The sequence below is a fragment of the Candoia aspera genome, chromosome 2, assembly GCF_035149785.1.
Source record: "Candoia aspera isolate rCanAsp1 chromosome 2, rCanAsp1.hap2, whole genome shotgun sequence".
Taxonomy (NCBI): Eukaryota; Metazoa; Chordata; class Lepidosauria; order Squamata; family Boidae; genus Candoia; species Candoia aspera.
The window spans coordinates 238,631,563-238,659,197 of NC_086154.1; the positions used below are offsets into that span (position 1 = coordinate 238,631,563).

Below are 27,635 nucleotides of genomic sequence, written 5' to 3' on the forward strand. Positions count from 1 at the left end.
CCCAGTGCCCTCCTTCCTGACCCTTTCTGCACTTGCACCCCGCACCCTCCTTCTCCAGCCTCCCTGCACTTGCACACATGCATGCACCCACCAGCATCCTCCTTCCCTGGCATTCCTGCGCTCGCAACACATTGCAGCACCCCTCAACATGCCTGCAGCCTGCACCAGGCCTCCCGTACTCCCCCCACGGCACCCCCCCCACATTCCTTACCTAGGACTCCCCCACTTCTCCCTTAATGACTCACACGTCTTGTGGTTACGCCAATAACCAGGACTGCCTAGACTGCCGTCTCTAAGCAATGTGATCAAGTGATGTCACACTATATGACAGCATCACTTACTGTAGCTACAGCAATCCCAGTCCAATTGCCATTGTAGCTCAAGGACTACCTGTATTGCTCTGACCATGCATACCACAAATATAATCAGCTGGTGGCATCCTATACTAAGTAAAGTCTCCAACTATGTTCAGGGTAGTCCCACATAGAGTAAAAATGCAGTAATTTATTTAGCTATGAAGTTACTCAGACCAGGAAAGGCTCTAACGGGTGAAATGGTAAATTGTAGAAATAAGCATTCTTACCCCTGCAGCCAACTTAACATCCAGTGACAAAGATGAAACCAGTGTCATCCCAAACTGCATACCTACTACATCAGGATGAATGTATCCCTGTCTAGAACTATCTTCCCAACTTTAAAACTGCACACTAATGGCATGGTGAGATTCATTATCAATTTTTTTGGTCCCTATTCTTATTCATTTGTAAACTTACATTCTGGTAAATTACCTTTATTTTTTTTGGTAAAATTCATGTATATTTTAGTATGCCTTTGTGTGCGTGTGCGCATGCACCTTCAAGTCATTGTTAACTTCTGATGACTACCTGGAGTAGTCTGCAGTTTTCTTAGAAAGATTTCATAAGTAGCTTGCCACTGCCTTCTTCCTAGGGCTGAGAGAGAGTGACTGGCCCAAGGTCATCAAGCTCTCTTTGTGCCTAAAGTGGGACTAGAACTCAGTCTCCTGGTTTGTAACCCAGCGCCATAACCACTAGACCAAACTGGCTTTCTCATGCCTTTTGATTATTGTAACCTTTAAAGCTTTATCGTTCAAGTGTTCAATTTAATCCTGATCCATTTATAATGCATTATTCTAAACAAGTTTGTTTAATAACGTGTGAGTCATTAACAGATTCCAGAAAATGAAAATTATGCCACATTTCATCAAAATCAAGTACAATTATTAAATCCAATGGTTAACTGTATGAAATAACTGAATCAGCAAGAACATGCAAAAAGCCCAGTGTTCCAAGGGAGACACAAACGAAGGTGCTTTGTATGTCAAATACATGCATTTTTCATTTTTCTGTGGGAAGATAACCCTCTAGGCATAAAACTAGACACATTAAAGTTCTTCCATACGAAATACATTATTTTACAATAATTTTTCCAACTATAATCTTCTGACATCATATGAAATTGAAGCAACCAAAGTTTAATGTCAAATGGTATGTGTGCGTTAATTAAAAGATTTAAAAGGCCGCCGATCCTAAGCAACTCTGGGCAGCTCATAACAACAATAAAACCAATAAATAAAACAATCATAAGGTAGTAAAATCAGTAAAACAATAAAACAAAAACCCTGTGCCTTAACTGTTCCCTTGTGATGTCCCACAGCAGGCTCATCTACCCGCCTTCCACACTATCTACAGTCATGGGAAAAAGAAGTACACCCTCTTTGAGTTCTATGGTTTTATGTATCAGGACATAATAAAAATCATCTGGTCCTCAGCACATCTTAAAATTAGGTAAATACAATCTCAGGTGAACAACAACACATGACATATTATACCATGTCATTATTAGTTATACAAAAATAAAGCCAAAATGGAGAAGCCACGTGTGAAAAACTAAGTACACCCTTACGGCTTCCATAGGGATTAAGAGGCTAAGTAGCAGCCAGGTGCTGCTCATCAAATGCCCTGATTAACTGATCTTCAGCAAGCGTGACCACCTCCATAAAAGCCGAAGTTTTAGGAGTTTGCTGGTCTCAGGTGTGTGTTAACACAACACCAAAGAGTAAAGACATCAGTAGTGATCTTAGAGAAGCAATTGTTGCTGCCCATCAATCTGGGAAGGGTTATAAGGCCATTTCCAAACAATTTAAAGTCCATAATTATACAGTGAGGAAGATTATTCACAAGTGGGAAACATTCAGGACAGCTGCCAATCTTCCCAGGAGTGGACATCCCAGCAAATTCACCCGAAGTTCAGACCGCGCAATGCTCAGAGAAATTGCAAAAAATCCAGGAGTTACATCTTAGACTCTACAGGCCTCAGTTACCATGTTAAATGTTAAAGTTCATGACAGTACAATTAGAAAAAGACTGTACAAGTATGGTTGTTTGGAAGGGTTGCCAGGGGAAAGCCTCTTCTCTCTAAAAAAAACATGGCAGCACGGCTTAGGTTTGCAAAGTTGCATCTGAACAAATCACAAGACTTCTGGAACAACGTCCTTTGGGCAGGCGAGACCAAAGTGGAGAACTCAAAGAGGGTGTACTTTCTTTTTCACATGACCGTACCTCTACAATCCTACCCCAGCACTTCGGTAAAAAGCCAGGTCTTAACAGCCTTCCAAAAGGCTAGAAGGGTGGGGGCTGGTGGAAGGATGTTCCCCAAGGAAGGGGCAGTCATGGAAAAGGCATGCTTCTGAGGTCCCACTAGATGGCAAGATTTCAGGGAGGGGGCCTGGAGCATGCCCACCCTATCTGATCTAGTGGGACAGGCGGATATTCTCAGGGAGAGGCAGTCCTGCAAATAACCAGGTCCTGTGCCATGTAGGTGATAACCAGCACCTTGAACTGAACCCAGAAGAAAACTGGGAGCCAGTGCAGCTTATGCAATAAAGGTCTAACATGGGCAAACCTATGGGCACCCTATTTGCGCTGCTGCATTCTGGACTAGTTGTAACTTCCAAGTGGTGTTCAAGGGCAGCCCCATGTAAAGCGCATTGCAATAATCCAACTGGGAGGTGACTAAGGTGTGAGTGGCCGTGAGCAAGGCCTCCTGGTCCAGGAAAGAGTGCAACTGGCGCACAAGACAGATCTGTGCAAAGGCCCCCCTAGCCATGGCTGCCACCTGCTCATCAAGCAGGAGCTGTGAGTCCAGGAGGACCCCCAAATTGTGCACCAGCTTGGTCCAGGGGAGTGCCACCCCATCTGGAGTCAAAGAAGGCAAGTCACCAGACCCTGGGGGGCCAAAAACCCAGAGCCACTCCATCTTGCCAAAGTTGAGCCAAAGTTGGTTCATCCCCATGCAGACCCATACAGCCTCCAGGCACTTGGACAGCACCACAACAGCATCATCTGCCCAGCCAGGGGTAGAGATATATAACTGGGTATCATCAGCATACTGATGATACCGTACCCTGTTCTGTTGGATGACCTCACCCAGCGGTTTCATGTAGGTGTTAAGGAGAGACCTGAGCCACCCCACACTGCAGGGGCCTAGGGCTTGACCACTCCTCACCCACCAACACCAACTGGAACCAGCCAAGGAGGAAGGAGAACTACCCCATAATGGTGCCTCCCAACCCCCACAGCCAGTCCGGTCCAGAAGGATACCATGATCGATAGTATCGAAAGCCACTGAAAGATCCAGGAGAGCCAGGAAAGTTGCACCACCCCTGTCCTGGGTCCTCCAAAGGTCATTAGCAAGCATGATCAATACTGTCTCGGTGCTATGTCCCAGCCTGAACTATTAGCTGAATTAATTACTAATTAAAATCATAGGAAAAAAGCCACCCTATTTGAAAAATTGTTCTACCATCTGTTGATGCACACAGCATTTGTTCAGGGACAAATCACAATCCATCATACTGTATATACCACATACAAATACAGAGAATGAATGACTGGGAGACTGACGCAATTTCAAGTTGAGTAAGCAGAAGACTAAGCAAATGTTCACATCCCACTGACTTCAGCAAGTATGCATAGGTTACTACTATGATGGGAATTAGCCCAGATAATTCCATATAGGCAGGGTGAAAACTGATCAAGTGTTTGAATTACTGAACTTTTTCTTTCAGTCCATAGAAGCAAATGGGTAAATAGATGCCTTTATGCTGCACTGCAAGCACAAGAAAATCTGTGCCATCAAGTCGGTGCTGACTTAGATCAAATTTATCAACCACATAGATAAATCTTCTCCTGGATGATCTGTCCCCAAACTGGCTCTTCAAGTCTTCCAACAGCACAGCCATCACTGCTGTAATCAAGTCCATCCACCTTGCTCCTGGTTGTCCTCTTCCTTTCTTCCTTCCACCTTTCCCAATATTATAGGCTTCTCAAGAGAGCTAGGTCTGTGCACGATGTATCAAAAATAATGATAATTTGAGTCTGGTCATTTGTGCCTTGAGTGAGACCTCTGTATTAATTCGTTCTGATCCCTTTGTCCACCCTGTTGATAGTGTGAGGAACTGAAGCTGGGATTGCTGTCTGTTCTTGGGAAAAGCAGCTGCAGCCAGGCAGAAACGCTTCCCACCCCACTTCCCCAAGGCTCAGCACAGCTCATGCTTTTCCCCAAGGAGCTGTAAAAGTTGAGAGATGGGCTCATGCATTCAACCTGAGGGATGGGTGCATGTATGTATGTATGTATGTATGCATGCATGCATGCACTCACTCACTCACTCACTCACTCACAAGCTTATTTACAAGCATCCACACTGGCGTTCGAGCTGCCTGGCTAACTGAGCCACAGCCTGGTGTTTTCAAGGACATGCCAATGTCCAGAGGCAGCCTCACCCCACCCAGGCCCTCAGCTTACAAAAGCAAACACTGAGACAGAGTGGGTGTGGGTGTGTAGGAGAAAAGGAGATGAGAAAAGAGCAAGCAGATGGGGAAGCGGGAGGTGACGTTTGGAGACTGACAACTATTACAGGCAGGCAAGAGGGCTATCAGTCAACTGCCAGGGCCACGAACTACAGTAAGCAGCATATCCTGGTGGGATTCCTGCCTGGAGTTTGGCTTGGGAGCTCAGCTGGAGTACTCAAAAGCAACATTGCTTAAGAGCGGAGGGTGGAGCTCAGCAGCAACCAGAAAAGAACACTGAGGTAGCACCTCATCCCAACTAGTGCAAGAACTTTTGGAAGGAGGCAAACAAAGGCTGTATGCCACTTTACAGACTTTGAGACTTTTGTTTGGGCTGAGTATTAAAGATGTATTTACGTGGCAACATCAACTTGCAAGGCCTAGAAGCGTTGAGTTAACCCAGAGCAATAGCCTATCGTCGAGGAAGGTGTGTGCCACAATAAAGTACTGTGTACAGATGAAGTCACGAAGAGTCAGAAGCGACTGAATGAATAAACAACAACAGATCTGCTACGCTGTGGTGTGTCCAGTCCCTGGAAAGAAAAGAACCCTCACAGATAGCCAATTCAAAAACACAGAAGTTATCCATCTTCAGTATCTTCACTGTCAATTCTAAAGCTGGTTGCTATAGTTGTGTTTAATCATAATCACATTTTTTCACTGTGCTCCTCAACTTTCATTACTAGAGTCTGCAGATAGATGGCATTTTCAGCTATACTCCATCTTTGTTTGATCCTCTTGGAATCAGTTACTATCTGTCCACTGGCATCCTTTAGCATACCAATTCCAGGCTGGAACCACCTTCTGAGTTCAGAGATCTTTTGGAAGACTTTCCTTTTTTTCTGTGCCTGGAAACTGGTTGGTTTTCTTCTGTTTTAGCTTGACTTGGAACTTTCATATGAACAGTTTGTGATCTGTTCCACAGTCGTCCCCTGGCCATGTCTTTGCTATATAACTGAGCTCTTCTACCTCCTTCTGCCAGTAATAGAGTAAATTTTATTACTAGTGAAATCCATGTACATACAGTAGGTGTCATTTTGATTGTTGGAAGGCTGTTTTAGCAATGACAAAATCATTGGATTGGCAGACACTTAGAAGACATTATCTTGTTTCATTTCTGTTTCCTATATCGTACAAGTCAACTCTTTATTATTTCCAGTTTTGGTATTCTGGGCTCCAACATGCAAGTCTTGCTTGCATATTCTGTCAAATTCAGATTGAAAATGACCATAAAACTCAACCACCTCAGCATCAATGGTTGGAGCATAAACTTGGATGATCATCATATTAAAGGTTGTCCACAATGTCTAATTAATATTATGTAGTCATTGACTGCATTGTATCCATTTTTTGCTCTATATTTCCTGAATATGGAAACAATACCATTCCTTCTTTGTTTTTTGTATCCCAAGTAGTAAAACAGTATGATCTTCTGACTAAAAGTGTCTAATTCCGGTCCGTTTCAATTTGCTGATGCCAAATATATCAATGTGTCATTTCGTCTTTCACTGTGTTCAGTTTTCCCATGTTCATACTTCTTATGTTCCATGTTCCCACTGTAATTCTTTTTTTGTGGCTTCAGATTTTCTTTCCCTACAGTGGCAACATCAGCAACTAGATATCCCAAAGTTTTCAAGCTAGCTGCATCATATACACTATTAGTACTTGAAAGATCCTTAGCTCTTACCAAGTAGCACGTTGAATGCCAGTCAACCTGAGGGGCCTATCATTCAGCACTATATCATCAATCACTTTATATGGTCTATCCACATCTTTTACTGGGTAAAATCCAAGCATGGTTTACCACTGCTTTCTCCCACACAGTATGGTGATGATGGCACTGCTGTTGTCACTGTACTGATCATTCACCTCTAGCATCTTCCTTTATTGCTGCTGCCCACTGGACAGACCAAAAGTCTTGGGAAAAAGAGCCATTGAACTCAATGGAACTTGTTACAGAATAAGCATTTCTATATTTACCAAATTAAAAATTTCCTGAACCCAGTCCAAAAGCCTTCAAAAGCACAGCCAGTTAACTTGTTCATATATACACAGTCCAAGACCGATGAAGAAACAACACTTATTCTCTCCTATAACTAGCTTAATTCAAAAGATTCAAGTAAATATAGTTTCAGTTTGTCATCTGTTTTGATTACTATTTTTGAAGAGTTAGCAAAACATTTTCCTGCAAGGCTATCAACAAATATATTTCCCCTCCCTTACTCAAATTTCTCCCCCACCCCACATCTTTAAGATAACTGTTTTTTTTCATTTCATGGTATAAGCAACTCAAAAATAACTTCCATTTTCTAATACCATAATTTTGTTCTCAGCTTTTCTACAGATTAGGAGCTTGAGATATCATGACTTGTCTCTGATCTAGGATATGTCCTTCCTCATTCTTGTACGGTGGGGAAATAAAAAAAAGTTCAGTTATCAGCCTCAGCCTTTTAAACGTATATTTTCATTAACTTGAAAAAATCTTGCAAGTGCATTTCTATAGCTCCGTTTATTATTATTATTTTTTCCAAACTTCTATTACTGCCCATCTTCCCCAAGAAATGGGGGACTCTGGGCAGTTTACAATAATTAAAACCAAGGTTCCTGATCTGCCACCACCATCACAATATAAAAGCTTCAAAAATGGAAAATTTATATGTGGATCACACACTGTGCTGAGCATGCTGATTCTATAAAATTTTGATTTCCTAATCTCTAAACTAATTTTAACTATTCACACTTCAAAAAAAGCTAGGCTGAAAGAAGAAACTTTAATATGTAACAACTTAAAACTTATTTACACATACTAAAATCAAGTTCAGTTGTGCATATGGACTCAAGACTATACACATATGAAAACTAAGCTATGATCCCACTAAAAATCTGTATGTTAAATGAGCCATACCTTTTTTATTGAGTGGTCGTTTTCGAACACATACACATATCCTGTGCTCATCAATCTTTTTAAAAAAACAAAACAAAAAAATGAAATGAGAAATTCAAAATTGTATCTGAAATTAAAACTCCCAGAGAAAATTATTTCAGCAATTATATGTGTACATAGCCTATATAATTGACAATTTTTAAAAATATCAATGATCTAAAATTCATTGTTACGCGCACCTGTATTTCAACATTCCAGAGAATAAAAAGTTCCAACTAGTTACAGGTTCCTACAGCTTTTCAAGGTAATTGAATTCTTTTGGCCAATTTGAATACCTCATTCAATAATGACGGATGAATCACATATTTTATTATTCCTATTACTGTAAAAACTGCAGCTCCAAAATCAAGACGTGATGTTATTTTAAGTTACTTTTATCTCTAATACAAAAATATTTCTTGATAGAGCCAGAATTCTATATTCTCTATCCGATTATTCTAATCTCAAATGGACATTTAAGTTCCTCTGTAAACACAGGTTGCCATGATTGAGGTTTGCCAATTCCCCCCTCATAGCAGATAACACCAATGAGACACAAAAGCATCTTAAGAGGAACATCTGAACTGGTTCCTAAACCTAGATATGCACTGAATGAAGGGGAAATCTTATAATAACCTAATATGTGTAAGGTTAATTTCAGAGTTAAGGACAAAACATTATTGCATTTTTTTTAAGACGAAGCTAATTCAAGAAAACTGTCGAATAGCAAAAAGGAAAAAAAAATGAACATGGGTGGTCTCTTTGAAATGAAGTGTTAAGGTCTATTATTTAGGATTCAGTTCGCAGATAGCTTTGTTAGCACAGAAACACTAAAACTGAAGAGTTGTGTAAATGCAACTACCCCAATTTCACAACTTACTCTCTGTTGGCCATATGTTATCACTCAAAATGTATGTAAAACTTCTTTTAATGGTTACATATCAACAAAACTTACAGGATCTGCAGTTGTTAGTGGTCTATAATCCAGACTTCCTCTGAAATCTCTGATCATACACATGATTTCATAATTAGGATTTGTGGCATCTACATCCTAAAAGAAAAAAAAACATACTGCTAAAAAGCATATTGCTCATGCCACTGTAACATATAATTATCCTAAATACTACAAGAGAAGCCTGAATGGAGATAATACATTTGCAAATATCCATTTGTCTTCTAAAATTCATGTATGATAAATGAGAGCTAGTTCATTATTCAAAAGTTATTTAATGATGTGTAATGCAGGATGAGCAAACTTTTGGTGGCTGTCGCAATCAACATGTTTGGCAGTAGGTGGGGCAATGATGCAAGTGGATAGCTCCATTTCATGCGCATGGGTGCCCTTTATTACTTTGGCAGGAGGGCAGGGAGGAATATGCTTTTTTCCTCTTTGTAATAAAATTTATTGCTCAGGCTTATACACCACTTCAGTCACAAACCTATTCTTAGCAGTATTCCAATGCAGTAAACTGGTTAAAATGCAGTAACAGTATAGCACAATATAACAATACATATATCATATCATATATTTCATCTCACATTGAGGAACAATCATACCCCCAAATATCTAACCATCACTGATTGTGGGGTGGGGGGGAATCCCTACTCTCAAATCAAACCTGCGAACAAGGCAGGTGAAATACCAACAAAGCCAAATTAGGTGCTGACCTAATAAAGCGGGGGGGGGGGGATTCATTGGGCCAGTGACCAAAAAGCCTTGCCTTCATGGCCCTGATGGTTATGTAGCATCCACAGCCCATACTCAGTCATTTGGATTGCATATTATGAAAGTGGTGAAATGGAGGCATGACTATCTCCTCTTTCAGAAGAAAGCTGGATCTTCAGACCAAATAAGCATCTGAAATATTGTTATTTATTTTATAATAAAATTTATTATATTGCCAACTTCTAAAGCCTCTAAACAGTTATAAATAAAACCATAGCCCCATAATTAAAACCAAAAATATTAAAATAAAATCATCAACATTAAAACCCTGATTTTATATCATAGACACTTTCTCAAAACCACCCAAAGCAGTTTTGAATTTGACTCCTGAGAATCTATCAGTTCACTGCATGACAGGATAGGGGCAATAATAAGTTGGTCTGCAAATAATCTCCAGATCAGAATATCTAGATATCCTGGCTTGCACATAATAGCATAAACATGCTTGGGATAAAGTTGGTCTTTGGCTGCTCTTGTGGCATATTGGCATTTTTTTTCCTCAAACTGACCAACAGTGTCATAACCACTGGCAGGGAATATAGCGCATATGGCTTGAGTAGGACTAAGCCCGATAACCTTGCCTACTCCTTCTCTATCTTAATAAAAAGCTTTATATGAAAGTCATGATGAGCAATAGAAATCATTATCTTCAATATCTATCGGCCCATGTGGTGATGACCATAGTATATGGAAAGTTACAAGTTGGAATTTTAGAGAAGAAAAGCTTGAATTAACAAGTGAAATGATAGAAAGAAAACAGCTATGTTGAATTTCTGTACAACTAAGAGAAAGGGGAAGGATGTAATAGATCTGAATGAAGGTAGTCTGATATTGAGCTGATGAATACAAGCTAGGAAGTGTAGGTTTAATTATGAAATAAAGCGCTAAAACTTATCAGTATGAATTGGTATCATCTAGGATGCTACGGATGCATATTAAATTAGGAATCCTTAGGTTGGTAATAGTTGCATGTTTGCTTTTTTTAATCTGTTCAATTGTGTCCGATTCTCGGAGACTGCCTGGACAAGCCCCTGCAGTTTTCTAGGCAAGGTTTTTCAGGAGTGGTCTGCCATTGTCTCCTTCCTAGGGCTGACTTTGTGCCTGAGGCGGGACTAGAACTCACAGTCTCCCAGTTTCTAGCCTCATGCCTTAACTACTACACCACACTGGCTCTAGTTTCATGTTATACTCCAATTAATGATCATAACAGAAGAATCAATGGGAAAATTTTGGGAAAAATTGTGTAATACTCTGAATGAATAAAATCCAAATTATTCTGCTAGGTGAGATAAGGGATGGGTGGGAATGACATGAAAAAAGAAGACCATTCAGCAATTGTCACTGAGTGAGATGGGCAGTGACTAAATTTGATAGGGGGGGAGAGAGAGGTTCAAGAATGGCATGACTGCTATGATACTTACTGATAAAGTCTGAGAAATTAATTAAGTTTATAAGAGTGAATGTGGGAGAGACTGTTTTATGGTAGTCAAAAGCGATCTAAGAAAACATGGTCATGGAAGGAAAAAGGTTAAAGAAATTACCATGAAAATAGAATTACTGCAGGTAGATAAAGTACAACACCTGCATGAGGATGTATTGTAAAACAGATTAATCTCCCAATAGAGGGAATGGAAAATGGATATGACAAAGGAAGATATGGAAGCTGCTTGGGACAGAATAGAAAGACACTGAAAAATAGGGTTCAATTCAATGCATTGTTATAAATTGTCAGAAAAATATGAACTGTACATAGAAACACTATGAATGAAAACAATTAAGAACCTGTGCTCGTTTCTCTCTGATTTCCTGTTGCTGTAATCTTCGTTTTTCGCGCTTTTCTTGCAATTTTTCAACTTCTTTCACACAATTTGATTTTCTACGTGCTTAAAGAAAAAAGACAATTTTTCACTTTTATCATACAGAGTATTTCAAGTTTTCACAGTCTGTAATTAGTAAGATTGAGAACTGTCCATGTTAATTTAATTCAGCATAAATGGGCTTAATGCCCCAAACTCCTAATATACAGCCATTTTCTGTATAACCATTTTGAGCCGTGGGAGATGGTGTGAAGGAGTTGCCAGAGAACATGACAGTATTGTTCACACAGCCAGCCTGTAATATTATCTGGTTGCTATTCAACTGCACCAGAGTTTGTACACCACCTGCAAACTAACAAGTTGTGCTGGCTGTTCTCCCAGGGACAGGACTTCAATATAGGCCAGAGAGAGAATGTTTTCTTTCTTACCCAATCCTGGCTGAAAATAAACAGCCCAATCAGACCTTCAGCCAGTGCTTTCTTCACTGTCCCAGCCTCCTCTTTCCCTTATTTTACAATGTTAAGCAGTTATCTTACTATGGATATGTTGCTTGATAGTTAACAGATACAGCATAAAATTTTATCTGTAAATCTGTTGGCCTAGCTAAGGAACAGGAGACTCCCCACTGAAATGTTTTCAATATTTATTTTATTTTATATTCTCTGTTTTTGTCACAACCATTCTTGCTGGCCCTAGAGGAACAAGAGAGGATAGCAGTACTGGCTAACAAATAAGTAGAGGAGGGCCCCCACTTCCACTACTTGACTCGGGGGTCTCACCTAAATGGCTAGTTCAGCATGGGGGGTTAGCGTGTCTACCTGTCTTACCTAGGCCAGCAGGATACGGAAAATGAAAAGTGACAACACAGAAACAGCCACTGACTAATACATGTTACTCTCTTGGTCTGTCCTACTATGAAGTCTGGCCAATTTTTAAACTCAGTTTGTTAGTCATAACAGAATTTTTAGCCTATTGCTTATAGGACTATTGAAAAATAATCACAGTGATGTATTGCGACAAATATAATAATGGTATAGTTAAGTCTCTCCTTAAGAATTATATAATCATCCAAGAGAATCTACATGTAATGCCTAAAATGAATGAGTCCTTGATACATGGTTTACATACAAGGGGGTCCAAATTCCTTTTTTGCAGCTTGAACTGGAGATATATCTGAAACACTACCATTCTGTTGTGTAGATGAAGACTGTTCAGGCAGCTGAGTAGGTCGTGCACGTGCAGAACCGATCACTGAAAAGATTAAAAAAAATACTAAGAAAATGAGCCAAAATGTAAAAGAAATAATTGCCACTGTTTCACAATATGATAGCTTGTTAATTACTCTGATACTGCTTAAACATGAAGCAAATTATAGTTAGGAAAAATTAGAAGCATACTTCTGGGAGACAAATCAAAACATTAGAATAGGTTACATATCACATCAGTAGCTGAATTAAACTTTCAGAAATGATTATCAATCTTTTCATAAGAAGTGAAATCATGCATCACTGTGGCAGAACAGTATAGGTAAACTTAAGTTTCAGGGCCAGCAGACTTACTCAGGTGAATCTTCTCTTGTGCTAGTACAATCATCCAAAACAAATTGCACAAATATAATTTAAAAAAATATATAGAGTAAATGCAATGGCAGGAGGTTACTCATACACTCCATAAGAACCTCTAATAAACTAGTTAGGCCCCATTGTCTGCATTTTAGCTCATGCATATTACAGGAGTCCCAAACCTTATTCCAATAAAAAAAATTCATACCAGTAATGGGAGGTGATCAGCTAAAAAAATGAAGCAGAGGAGTATTAATCCTCTGGTAGAGATGGGGAAAAAGTGCAAGAGCCATGAGCAGGAATGTACTACACAAAGGTTTCCATTCCAGACCTGCAGCTCATCCCTCGTTGAAGCCACTTGTGTTCCTGAAACTGTTCAAGGGTGATACAACTCACAATTGTAAGCTGGGGAAATAAACAAACTCAAACAGAAAATCGCATTCTAAGAGGGACCACTTGATAACACATCTGTTCCCAAGGCCTGCTAGAAAAGCCAGGTTTTAATAATCTTTCTGCAGCCCAGTAAGTTTGGGGAGGCTGGGGAGCGGGGGGATCAATTGAAAAGACCTGCCTCCAAGGTCCCTGAAGTGAAGAGACCCAAAGACAGCCTATTTCACCTGATCTTATCTGACAGACAGAAAGAACTAGAAGAAGGCAGTCCCAAAAATATGCAGGCCTTGAGCCACACAGGCCTTTAAAGATGCTATCTAGCACCTTGAATTACATCTAGAAGCAAACTGGCAACCAGCAGGGCTCTCCACATAGAGATGTGATATGGGGAAATTGTGACACACACTTAGTTACTCAAGCTACTAAATTCTAAACTAGCTGTATTTCCAAGTGGTTTTCAAAAGCAGCCTCAGGTAATGTAGATTGTCATAGTCCAAACAAGAGGTGGCCAAGGCATGAGTGACTGAGTAGTGCCTCCCACTTCAGAAAATGTCATAAGTGGCATACAAGATGAGTTTTGCAAAGGCCCTCCTTGCCACAGGTACCATCTGTTCCTCAAGCTGAAACAGTGAGTCAAGAAGGACCCCAGATTATGAACCAGTTCAGAACAGAGGACTGTAACCACATCCAGAACTAAGAGGGAATCTCCCTGGAGTTGGATGGTTTCCTAACCCAAAGCCACTCTATTTCACTGGGATTAAGTCTAGTTTTATTCTCCACATCCAGCTCCTATAAACCTCTGGCTACCAGGACAGGACTGCATCATCTGTTTGACCAGGGCTTAAGATATAAAGTTTGGTTACATCAGCATATCAATAGCTGACCCCATGTCAACATAATCACCTTTCCAATATCCTCATGACAATGTCTAATAGAAGTGGGGAGAGCATCAAGCCCTGTGACACACCATAATCCAGAGGTCTAGGCTCAACTTCTCCCCTTTCCACCAACTGGAACCAGATTGTCACTGCAATACAGTGCCCCCCACCGCACTCCAAGCCCTCAAGTGACTGCCCAAAAAGGTACCAAGAACCAGCTAACTAACTATAATTGTATTAGGATCATCTTAGTAGTTGGAATGAAAAATAAAATTGCCATGCAAAGGTTTACAGAAGGGTAAGGCACACAGATTCTTCTTTTCTTTCGAGCTGGATAATTAACCTGGAATGAAATAGAAAATATGCAAACTAACTTACCTCTGTTGTCTCTAGCAGGAGCTTCAATTTTAGAAGGAGCCACAGTCCTTCGATTCTAGAGAAAGGACAGACATTCTATAATTTGTTATCCCCATCCAAACAAACTGGTTGGGAGATTAGCAGCCCTTCAGCAGGTAAAAGGAACAGCAAGTCAGCAAAATCAATAGTTTCAGGAAGGCCCTAAACTATCCTTTGACAAACCAGCAGATAAAGATGTCTACCCATCTACAAAAAAGCTCTCACTTTCAACAAATGTGTAACAGAATTGCAGAAATTCAATGTCAGTATAATAAATGCAAAAATGAGGTAATTATTCTCTAACTACCACCCCTCCCCCGCCAAATGTATGTAACATATGACTAATTAGGGACAACAACCAACCAATACAACAGTAATGATGTTAAAGAAATCTTACTCCATTGTCTTTAATGTTTATTTTAAAAAATCAGAATATTGTTAAACTTACAGTTCTAAAATAAAGATAATTTTAGATAACAAGAGGCAAAATGAAGTTCAATGACTTCAACTAAATAAATATTATATATCACCAACCTTCACAATTTTGTTTACTTTTGCTGAAGGTGTGGGAGGTGGAGGAGTCTCTGGGCTAGGATCTTCTTCTTCAGGAGCTAGGTCTGGGTTAAGCGAAAATATACTCTCCAAGTCAATCTTGCAAAATAAAAAATATATAGTTTAATAAATACACTGATATATTTACTTGCTTTTTCTAAACAAAAAGCCTTTCTATAATTCTTCCACCAAAATAAATCACTTTATTTTGGTTCAATCATAACTGAGGCATAAAAGTCTTCAATTTTTTCTAGAAAAAGCAGTTGGCAGAACCTAACAGATTAGGGCAAAATGCATTACTGACATTCTCTGCTGACATAGAAGAGGAAGTGCTTTAGCCCTCCTTTGCTCAGTTCCAAAACTCTAGGAATGCTAAATCTGAACTATTGTCTTCTGCCACATTCTTGCCCAGCACAGCCTTCTCAAGGAGAAGGTCCAACTGTTCTTTCTACTTGCTTTCTATTTACTTGATTGATTTATATACTGTCTTTCTACTCAAATAACCATTTATCTTGACAATAAAAGGAGCTATATTTCCTCTTTTCAACTCTGTTCCAGAAGGACTTTTTCCCTGAATACAGGAAAGTACATTTCAGGTGATCAGAAAGACACATTTCAAGTTAGCATGGTAATAACTTATTTAAGATTATTAGATCAAGCTATTTCTTGCAAATTCAGCTGGTGATGAAATTTTAATTATTTCTCAGATTGACTTTTAAAAAGCATAAAAAGTACCATTGAACCATATCATTACAGTTTTCATTGAATGCAGTTAATATTATACAACTTTCAGTTTATTTAATGTTTCTATAAGGTGCTACTGTATTTTGTATATTGTTTTAAGAATTTTGTTTTTCATAACTTTTATATGGTTAAAAAGACATACCTCTTTTCCTTTTGTATCACCATTTTCAATCCACTCTACAGTAACACTTTCATTATCCTCATTTAGAGATGTTACCATAGCTTCATGTATTCGGCCTGGAAGGAAAGCATATTAATTAAAGATTTAAACCCCGATCAAAAATACTTAAAGAGAGTCACAACATATTGCAATACAATTGGAAACAATACAGTGGTTCTTAATACCCAGGCAATTAAGAGCAACTGACAGTTGACACCAACTATTTCCTTTGACAAACAGTGGAGGGCTGGGAAAGATTCCTCTATCTATTCCTTCTTTAGCCAACTGAAGCAACCAAGCTGATCTCTATTTTCCATGATGCTCTACCTGAGAGGTTTTTGCTCCCTAAGCTGATAGTGGACACTTGCAGCATAAAAACCACTGTCATAAGAACTCCTCTTTCCATACATTTTCCTTGAAAATATTTTATCTTTGGAGTCCTTGGTGCTCTCTGACCTTGGCTGTTTGCTTGCAGACATTCCATTACCCAACTAGGTAATGTCATCAGTGCGAGTGAGTGTGGGGTTTGCTCCCTATTTATATACAGTAGCTTGCCCTGCCAGTGTGGTGGGGGTGTGGTTTTTCCCTTGGTAGTTCCTTGATTAGGGAATTGTTGTCTGCTTGTTTGGTGTTAATTCCTGCTTATCTGGGTGTACGCTGCTGGAGAGGATGTATTCTGATCTTTTTGTTTCCTTCTCAGCTTTTTTATTGTCTCTTTTGAATGGTGTGCAAATGTGGTTTATCTCTAAGTGTCTATTGATGGCTGATTTGCCTGAATCCCAAGCTTCCAGGAATTCCCTAGTGTTTTTGGATTTAGCTTGGCCTAAGATGCTCACCATTTCCCAGGTGAAACTATAGTTGAGTCTGTCCATGTGTTGTGAGATTAAGGAGTTTTCATCGTGTCTTCTGACTGCTAGTTGGTGTTCATGGGTGTGCTCTGCTAGTCTTCTGCCTGTCTGTCCTACAGTACATAGTAGCTGTTACAGTCCTTACACTGTATGTTATAGATAACTCCTGTTTTTCCTTCTTGGGCTACTGGCCTTTTGGTTTACTTAAGATGTTTTGGAGGGCTTTAGTTGGTTCGTGTACTACGGTGATGCCATGTGGTAGTAATAGTCTGTTGGTTGTTTCTGAGATGTTTTTGATATATGCCAGTGTTATCCTTTTCATAGCTTGTGTTGGTTGTGCTATAGTGGGGTGAATGGTCAGGCACTTTTTGATAAAGTTGAGCGGGTATCCATTTTGTTGAAAGATGTTGTATAGGCAATCTGTTTTCTTTTTCTGGTGTTCTAGGTTGCTGCAGTGTGTACTTGTCTGAATAATGTTCTCACACAGCTTCTCTTGTGGGAGGTTGGGTTGTTACTTTGGTAATGGAGCACTTGGTTAGTATGGGTTTTTTTTAATAGACTTGCATTTATAATTTGTCATGATTTCCTCTGCTGAGGAGGATATCCAAGAAGGGTAGTGTGTTGTTTTCTTCTTTCCTTGTAAATTTTATTCCACTGAAGATGTTGATTGTTTCATGTGTCTTCTCTAGTTGTTCCTTTTTTTATTATGACGAAGGTGTCATCCACATTCCGGATCCATACTTTGGGTTATATGTGTGGGAGTGCTATGGTTTCTAGATCCTGCATTACAGTCTCTGCTATTGAGTCCTCAGAGTGGTGATCCCATGGGCATTCCTTTGATTTGTTGGTATATTTGTCCAACTGAAAGTAGGTAGTGAGGCAGAGGTTGATGAGGTCCATGATTCTGGGTATTTTGATCCTAGTGTATTTGGCTAGGTCAGATGTGTTGTGTAATACTGCTGCCATGGAATTTTTTCGCTGGTTCTGGATCTATGGGTGTAAAGAATGTTGTGACATTGAATTAAACCATAATTTCATCTACTTTTTTAGATTTCTGATTTTCTGGAGGCACTGTAGTGGGGAGTTGATAGAATATTCACTCTCCTCTGTGAGATGTCCACAGTAAGTTGTTGTTTGGCTATGTTGTATGTTGGGGTCCCTGGTAACAATACAAATGGATGAAGAGGTATGTTGGGCTTGTGTACTTTTGGACGTCCATAGAAATGTGGGAGGATGGGCCCACTGCTTTTCATCTGCCACTGTTCTTCATTTGTGATTTGATCTTCCTTGGTTAGGTTGTGGAGGGTTCTCTTGATCAGGTTGTCCAGTTTCTGTATTGGCTTGGTGTTTACTGGGATATAGGTTTCTTTGTCCTCCAGTAATTCTTTGGCTTTTTGTATGTGTTGTGTTCTGTCCATGATAACCATGGTTTGGCCTTTGTCTGCTGGGAGGATGGTGATGGTTGGGTCCTTTTTTAGCTTTTCGAGGGCTGCTCTGTCCTCTGCACTGAGTTGGTTTTGATTCTGTATTCTTCTGGGCTGTGGTATGATTGTCTGCCTTATGTTTTCTTGGGTCTCTGTGGAAAGTCCTGTGGTTTTAAATGGTGCTTCTAAGACTGGAAAAAATTCTAACTGATTAGCATTGTCTGTGTTATAGTTGAGGCCCTTCTGGAGGATCTTGTGTTCTGCGGTGGACAGTGGGCGCCTGGACATGTTGACTACCCATTTGGGTTCAGGTACCTCTTTGCTTCTGGGGTTTAGCTTGAGCAGTTTGGAGTTTTGTTTTCCTTGTTTCAACTTGTCTTAGCAAAGTAGTCTTGATGGTGGTTGTCAGCATTTTTGTGTGTTCTGGGGTCATGGCTTCTTCCAGTTGCTCTTTGAGGTTAGCTATGTTGTGCTGGTATTTGTTTACTCTGAGGTGAGCATCCGTGATCACTAGCCATAACATTTTTCAGCCACTGTTCATCTGCAGCTGCAGTATAGGAATAGCATTTCTTCTACATCACAGATAGAGTACTATTATATGTCTTACTCAAAACTCAGCCCATTTATTTCATTTGGGTAAATATTCTTTGGTAAAAACATACAGTATTGTTGTCTGAATTGTATTTCTAGCATCCCCAAACATTCCTGTTTCCAATACCACCACCCCATACTATCCGTTCTCAAAGCATGAGGGGAATGTTGCCAACAGGTATTGGATGTCATGTAACATTTTTTTCAAGAAAATTGGTCACTATGGCATGTTCTCCAATCCATGCTATTAGATAATTAGCTTTCATAACAACATGAGCATCAGGGGCAACTCTGTGTCAATAATATGAAGGAAAAGGAAATTCAAAGAGAATGACAGGAATTGTTTAATAGTATGTCAAGGAATCACAGCTGGAGGTCTTTTGTTGCATTCATAATTAACATAAATTGCAGCTGCCTTCAGGAACTTGCAGCTCTGAAATCATGAACTAAATAGTGGCTAAACATACAATTACCTTGTCCTTACATAATCTTTTTTGGATTACAATCTATAAGAACCTCTTTGCAAATAAGCCAATAAAGTTTATAAACCATTCCTCATATATTGTGCTAAATATATGAGAGGCAATAAGGATGAACATGCTTCAACACGTTCAGAAGAGGTACTTCAGAATACATGGGAGTGTGAGCACAGCACCTCTTTAAAGCAGCTGAACCTTTATTTTCAGACATGGCTGCTTTAGTGAGTCAACTTATTAAAGCAGACAGATTATTTTTCAGACTCACATGGATGATTTAAAAACTGCAGCTGCCTTAAAGAGATGCTATATTCACACATTCTGAATCACCTCTTCTGAATCATTTTCAAACAATCCTAATACTGGTGACCTGGAAAAGATGGGACAGTAACACACACACACCCATTTACAAAAACTTGCTTGTCTGCTTATTTAAAGACAGGAATTGCTTGCCATGGGCAATTAATAATGATCATTTACAAATCTATCCAAGTGTATCAAGGTTCTTGGTTATAGTTCAGTACTAGACAACCCATGACCTGTTGGGTCATCATTTCAGAGATATCTCCTTATCAGATTCCTCAATGCCTTCAACAATGGCAGAGCTTCTAATGTACTGCCTTCAATGGAAAGTTCTTAAAAATTCAGGGAGATATTCAGAGATGTATCTACCTTGAAAATAGCCCATGTCATTCATACTGAACTGTATAGCACAGTCATACATAAGTAGTTGACCACAGGAAATGTTTTTTGACATTTTGTGTTATGTCATAAAATATTTTATGATAATTTTTATGTCATAAAACGTTTTACAAAATTTGCCAAATTTCAATTCCATGGGAGTCATGGGTCCCGAATTTTGGACGCATTCTGTAAGTTATCCCATTTGAGGTACCTTGGTTTAAAAATTATTGGCCTATGACGCACCATTTTGCCCAGTTAAAGGTTACAAACAAACAGACACGAGACTTTTAGTACTATATAGATTTTGAGAAAGATTATAGGAAAAAGGACTACAGGAGAAAACTGAAATTTAAAAATAAAGGTACTCTAAAAAAAAAAAACCCTATAAAAAACTGATATTTACATACATATGTTTGGAACATTTGGCCAGACAGTAAAATTGATTCTCCAATGATTTAATCAACTGCAGACTTTTTTGTTTAAATAAACATTATTATTGTTTTACCCCATTTGGAATGCCAACAAGGCTTGGCTAACAAGAAGCATTCAGTGTTACCTCTGTACTTTCTTTTATTTCAGGTACTAACCAATCACACCTAACCTTGTCTAAATGACACAGTACACAAAGGCAAGAGCCAAAGCAGACAGTCGAGCACTGCTTTCCCATTTATCAGATAAGCGGCTGTTTTTCTTTTGGGAGTTTTCCGTCCTTTGTACATGTTTACAGATTCATCTGGAGGAGTGTAAGGAAGCCAGGCTCATTCCTCAGTCTGAATCCCTTTGTTTGTCTGTTAACAAACTCATTCAAAATAACTATTAAAGAAAAAACGTATTTTTCTCTTTCTTGAATTAACTTAAGCAGCTTCAGTTGCTAGATAAATTCTAGCCAGAAAGCAAGTTATCTCCTGCCAATAACATAATTACACAAGTTAGAACACTATGCTAAAACTGGGTGAAGCAACTTACTTTGGGATTCAGAGAGGCACACATATAAGAAAAGTATCAGTAAGATTATAAAGTCGATTATTTTAAAATAACTAGCATTTCCCCATTAGAATTAAGTAGCATGTTCTGTCATCAGAAATGCAAATTATCCCATCCAAACTCTGTAATAGAGTATTATTTTATTACAATTATTTTAGTAAATAAATCTTAAGAAAATAACTAATCATAAAGACACACTAAATAATTAAAAAATAATTTCCAGAACTTTCCGTCAAGATAGTTTATAGCAATGGCCCTATAAAGAGGGGGAAAATCCAACTGGGCAAACATCTGGGATGGTCTTTGCTTCTAATACCCTAACTAAAATGTTGCCTTTATCTACATGGATGTGAAGGCAAAAATATTAAAACAAAAATAGAGCAGATGAATTCCAGATGTCTCAGAGAACACCATTACTGATTACTGATGTCTTTTTACTCCAAAATAGTTTGAAATATGTGCTAGCTCAATTTAAAATGACACAAAGAAAAATATCATACATGTGGGAATTTCCTCTCCCAATATCAACAGTGCTTTCTGAGTTTAAAATTCTTGGTTTAAAAAATGGGGGCAGGGGATGGGGGAGGAACACCAATATTTTTGGCCTCAGCAATCCACACAGTAAAAGGAAACTGAAAGAGATGCCATCCATTTGGCTACCTCTACTACTTATACAGAAGAATTTAATGGGATTAGTCACAAATACAGAAATCAGTATTTCTAAATGGAAATGAAAGCCCATAAACATCTAGCTAATTCAGGCAAGACCAGACAAGTAGCACCACACCACCAGTATAGATCTGCTATTTGTATGTACCTTATGGATGCCAAGCCAATCTCTCCTTTTATATCAGAGATTCATTAAAATATAAAGGTTGATAACCACGCTTTTTTGTTCTGTTCTTTGGAAGACTGAAGAAATACATTTAAGTAATTATCAGACTTGGAAATAACTTCTCATTGAGGCTACCTCTGATATAAAAGTCTATGTGATAAATGGAAAAAAACATAAAGTCCACCTTGATTCCTGATGACAGCATGGACAGGCCCATTTAGTTTTCTTGGCAGCAATATGGAAGTGGCTTGCTACTACCTTTCTTCTAGGATTAGTATTTTCATCTTCTCAGTCTATTCCATGGATTTCTTTATAATCACCGTAGAGGCTGAAGTTGGCAAGGTGGGAACCACCAATTTTTAGGCCAGACAGAATAACTATTAAATCACTGAACAGATGTCTCCAACCCTCAAGGCTGGGAAAAAATGACCAAAAGTTTGACAGTTCAAAATGCAGCGAGAGAAAGCCAGGAACAGACATATATAGAGAGCTCAGTTTCTGTATTTAGGCAGGGAAACCTTTACCTTTACTTCTGTGCATTTATTACTACTATTCTGTGAGCTAAACAACTGCATTACTATTGTATAAAATATACTTTACAAAAGGATGCTTACTATACCGCATGCACAATTATTAGGCAAGCTGTATTTTTGAGGATGAATTTCATTATTGAACAACTACAGTGCTCTCGGTCAATCCAAAATGTTAATAAACCTCAAACCTGAATATTTAAGAAAGTAGAAGTGAGGTTTTGGCTTTCTTAGGAGCATATCTATGTGTGCACAATTATTGGGCAACTATTAGTGTGCAGAATTATTATGCAACTAAATGAAAAATGAAAATTCCCCCATCTCACTCATTTATTTTCATCTGTTAAAGTGAGAATAATAAACAAACAACTTGAAATTTACAAATAAACATTTCTGACATTCCAAAGAAAAAATCAGTGACCAATATAGCCACCCTTCTTTGCAATAACAGTCATAAGCCTTCCATTCATGGAGTCCGTCAGTTTCTTGATCTGTTGACGATCAACTTTTTGTGCAGCAGCAACCACAGCCTCCCAGACACTGTTCAGAGAGGTGTACTGTTTTCCTTCACCATAAATCTCCCATTTGAGAAGGGCCCACAAGTTCTCAATAGGGTTTAGGTCAGGTGAGGAAGGGGGCCATGTCATTATTCTTTCATCTTTGAGGCCTTTACTGGCTAGCCACACAGTGGAGTACTTGGATGCATGCGATGGAGCATTGTCCTGCATAAACATCATGGTCTTCTTGAAAGAAGACTTTTTCTTGTACCACTGCTTGAAAAAAGTGTCTTCTAAAAACCGGCAGTAGGTTTGGGAGTTGATTTTGAGTCCATCTTCAACCCAAAAAGGTCCAACTAGCTCATCTTTAATCATACCAGCCCATACCAGTACCCCACCTCCACCTTGCTGGCGTTTGAGTCGAAGTGGAACTCTGTGCCCATTACTGATCCAGCCACAGGCCCATCCATCTGGTCCGTCAAGGTCACTCTCATCTCATCAGTCCATAAAACCTTTGAAAAATCTGTCTTCAGATATTTCTTGGCCCAGTCTTGCCATTTCAACTTATGTGTCTTGTTCAGTGGTGGTCGAGTTTCAGCCTTCCTTACCTTGGCCATGTCTCTGAGCACTGAACACCCTGTATTCTGGGCACTCCAGGTAGGTTGCAGTTCTGGAATATGACAGCACTGGAGGATAATGGGTTCCTGGTAGCTTCACGTTTGATTCTTCTCAAATCTTTGGCAGTTAATTTGCGTCTTTTTTTCTCAACACGTTTCTTGCGACCCTGTTGACTATTTGCAACAAAACATTTGATGGTTCTGTGGTCACACCCCAATATCTTAGCAATTTCAAGAGTGCTGCATCCCTCTGAAAGACTTTTTACAATTTTTGACTTTTCAGAGTCAGTTAAAACTTTTTGGCCCATTTTGCCTGAGGAAAAGAAGCTGCCTAATAATTATGCACACCTTGATATAGGGTGTTGATCTCCTTAGGCCACACCCTCCCTCATTACACAAATACATATCACCTGATATGCTTATATCCAATAAGCATTCAGGTCTATACAGCTTGGAGGTGGAAAACATGCATAAAAATGATATGGTCAAAATACTCACCTGCCTAATAATTGTGCATACAGTGTATATAAAAGCTATACACTGAATTTTTTTTTTAAAAACCTACACTAAACTACCTAAGGGAGATGGAAACAAGTGGGGAAAAAAGATCCCCCCCCCCATTGAAATAAGAACAAGAAAACCCAACTACACAACACTAAAATCTCATAAAGTAAAGGTAAAGGTTTCCCTTGACATTAAGTCCAGTCGTGTCCGACTCTAGGGGGCGGTGCTCATCTCCGTTTCAAAGCTGAAGAGCCGGCGTTTGTCCGTAGACACTTCCTCCATGGTCATGTGGCCGGCATGACTAAACGGAACGCCGTTACCTGCCAGCCGAAGCGGTACCTATTAATCTACTCACATTTGCATGTTTTCGAATTGCTAGGTTGGCAGGAGCTGGGACTAGCAACGGGAGCTCACCCCGTCACGCGGATTCGAACCGCCAACCTTCCAATCGGCAAGCCTGCAGTGCCACCGCATCCCTTTTAAAAAATCCCTTTTAAAATCTCATAAAACCCTAGCCTAAATTATTTCTAATCGTAAATACATATTTTTAAAAAGGAAATATATCAACCTATTAAATATATAAAAATTTATCCAATTTCACATTAAGATTCAACTTTCAAAATATGAATTAAACCTAGATTATATTGTCTGGTCATGCTTCTGCATCAGTACAAATCGATAAGACAACTTTTAGAGCCCAGGACACAAGCACTCTTCCATGAGTATACAACCATATTTTTTGCAACAGCCCAACCTCAATATATCCAAAGTTCTTCAAATACTGAATGGTTTCAGATTTGGGGGATGGAATGTAGTTTAATTCAGTGCTGGATTTAGACTTGGTGAGGCCCTAAACTATAAAAAGCTTGGAGGCCCCTTGTTAAAAAGTTACACCAGAAGGTCTCACTAAGGTGCTTACCAAAACAGGAACTTGGGTTGCCACAACAAATTTGGAAAAAAAATATTTTAATTATTTAATAGCAAGGTATTTAAAGTGAAAAATATGAATTATTTTCAAATGAATGCATTTACTGCTTACATATTTATCATTTGGCTGGCTTGATCTCTCTCACAGATTATAATATAATATACCCTAGAAACAATACAGTACTTAAATGTAATTTTTTAGAAGTAATTTTAAGATACATTATTATATATACAAAAGGCTGACAAAATAAATAATCAGGACCACTTGTATTAATATAAGTAATAATGAACTCGTTTGCAGAATCAAAAAACTGATATTCTGAAATTTTGTGAGGTCCTGTGGACTGTGAGGCCCTAAGCTGTAGCTTGTTTAGCTTAAACCTAAATCTGACACCAAATTTAATAAAACATTAACCTCTTTAACCCTTAACTGCCCTCCAAGAACCTAGTTCAGCATAATGACAGTATCTAACTAATAAGGAATTACTAAAGAACATTCCCATAACATATGTACCAAAATTCCTTTCAATTTATTATAATTCCAACACAGAAAGGATGATAAGCAACCTTTTTAATGCATTTTTTTGAGGGATCCAGTAGCTCCTGAAGAGAATTTTTGCTGAACCGAATGAGTTTTTAGGTTACAAGAAACATATCTTACATCCCTTAAAGCTTGAAGCCACTGATTGGGCAATATAAGATACTCCAATTATCTATTTCAAATTTCTTGTGTATTGTCCAAATTATTTATGATTTTCTTTTAAAATGGTAATAATATATTGTCAGCTTAGTCACACTAAATGCCTTCTCCAATATACTTAATGCCTCTGGGGTTTCAGAAGCCAGGGGCCTTCAGGACTAACTAAACAACATACACAAATGTTTTAACTGTATGCATTGTCATTCAGCCTCTGTAGGAAAATTGTTTTCTTTTTGTAATTCCCAAAGTTTAAAAGGTATCATTTAATAGCTGATTAAGTAATGATCCAATTATGAGCACGCATTTCTAACCCTAACCCTAACCCTAAAAATAACCAGCCATTCTAAACTAAAAATTGCTCCGAAGTGTCAATTTCTCATGAGAGGAAAGATCAAATTTAAGTTTTCTGCCCGATAATCCCCAGATACTGTATGTCTCAGTGTATTCAGTGCTGGAAAATATTTGTTTGTTTGTTTATCAAATTTCTCTGCCGCCCATCTTGTACACAATGACTCTGGGAAGCTTACAGATAATAAAATAACAATCAGTAAAAACAGTACAATATAAAATCAATGCAATATAAATATGCATAAATAAAAATATAAGAATACCAGATATAAAATGTAAAATTCAAGATGGCAATAGTTTTGTACTTGGCACAATCACAGTACCAGCTACCCCCAAGGCTGGCTATCCCCCCTCCCATCCCAAGCGAGGTGGCATAGCCATGTTTTCACCCCCTTTCCAAAGGTCGGGAGAATGGGGGCCTGCCTTATCTCCGGGGGGTAAGCTGTTCCACAGGGTGGGTGCCACAGCAGAGAAGGCCCTCCGCCTGGACCCTGTCAATCGGCAATCCCTCATGGACAGGGTCTGAAGCATGCCCCTCTGCCTGACTGGGTGGGACGGGTCAATGTAATGGGGGTGAGGCGGTTCGTCAGGTAACGTGGACCCACGTCATGTAGGGCTTTAAAGATGATAACCAACACCTTGAATTGGACCCAAAAGCAAACCGGCACCCAATGCAGTTTGCACAGCAAGGGTGTTATATGTGCCCGCCTTGGAGTTCCCAAGACTGCCTGCGTGGCCGCATTCTGGACCAGCTGCAGCTTCCGGATACTCTTCAAGGGTAGCCCCATGTAGAGCCCATTATAGTAGTCTGTATATTACAGTACTTCTTTCTGGTCTGAAATGAAGCAACTTATCTGTATTGTGTCTTGAAACCTCTGCTATAACCAAATTCCTGAATACAGGACTGCATCCAGAATATTACACTGTATACTACTGTATTACTGTATATTATTAAAAATAATTTGGGGTTATTAAATCCACCTGACATAATAAAGATTAAAAATTCTCACATTTTCTCTTGGAAAAAAAATTAACCCACTGTTCCTAGTGTTGAATAAAAAGGCGTAACTATTTTCTTCTATTCCCCATTTGCTTGGAAGAACAAGTGGGCAGTTTCTGACATGAAAACACTTGAAAAACAATGTAAAAACAAAATATAGTTATAGCTTATTCCACCTTTTTCCTAACTGCTTAAAACTCCAAGAATTCCTTAGTTCTTCTGTATCCCTCCTCAAAGCCCACCTCCCAAGTGTGCAAAACTATATTTATTATAAACAACTTTAAGTACATGTAACTGAATGAAATCAATATTCTTCCCCTTGTTTGTTCCTGCCTTTATTTCTCCCTTTACTGGTTGTTTCCTCCTGGCAAATTATCCTCTTTCACATGGTAATTCCATACACATTAAAAAAAAATAGAAGAGAGCAAGAAGAACTCAATTGCCACAAAAACAAGGCAACAATAATTGATTTACTAAAGGCCGTACAAAATGAAATAGTGGATCCTTCTTCTATTTCCCAATAAGTGAAATTCCATTTTATAACCTCTACAACTACCTAGAAATTATAATGCTATGCAGAGATCTAGATTTGAAGGGGAAAAGATTATTTGGAAGTGTGCATACGCTCTCATTGTCCTGCTAGCAACTCCTTTA

The 27,635-nt window shown here is 38.9% G+C and overlaps 1 protein-coding gene across 4 annotated transcripts in view; it reads right to left on the bottom strand.

Moving 5' to 3' along the window:
• KIF2A (kinesin family member 2A) overlaps positions 1–27,635 on the bottom strand; it is a 73,219-nt gene that overhangs the window by 31,504 nt on the left and 14,080 nt on the right. For 2 of the 4 annotated variants that reach the window (XM_063295614.1, XM_063295616.1), the window contains exons 2-8: positions 15,999–16,093; positions 15,095–15,211; positions 14,543–14,597; positions 12,520–12,585; positions 11,300–11,400; positions 8,747–8,842; positions 7,774–7,828 (exon numbers count right to left, since the gene is read on the bottom strand). In XM_063295614.1, coding sequence (XP_063151684.1) covers positions 7,774–7,828; positions 8,747–8,842; positions 11,300–11,400; positions 12,520–12,585; positions 14,543–14,597; positions 15,095–15,211; positions 15,999–16,093 — 585 coding nt within the window. Of the gene's footprint in view, positions 1–7,773; positions 7,829–8,746; positions 8,843–11,299; positions 11,401–12,462; positions 12,586–14,542; positions 14,598–15,094; positions 15,212–15,998; positions 16,094–27,635 lie in introns of all 4 variants that reach the window. The other 2 variants (XM_063295613.1, XM_063295615.1) reach the window with 1 other exon arrangement.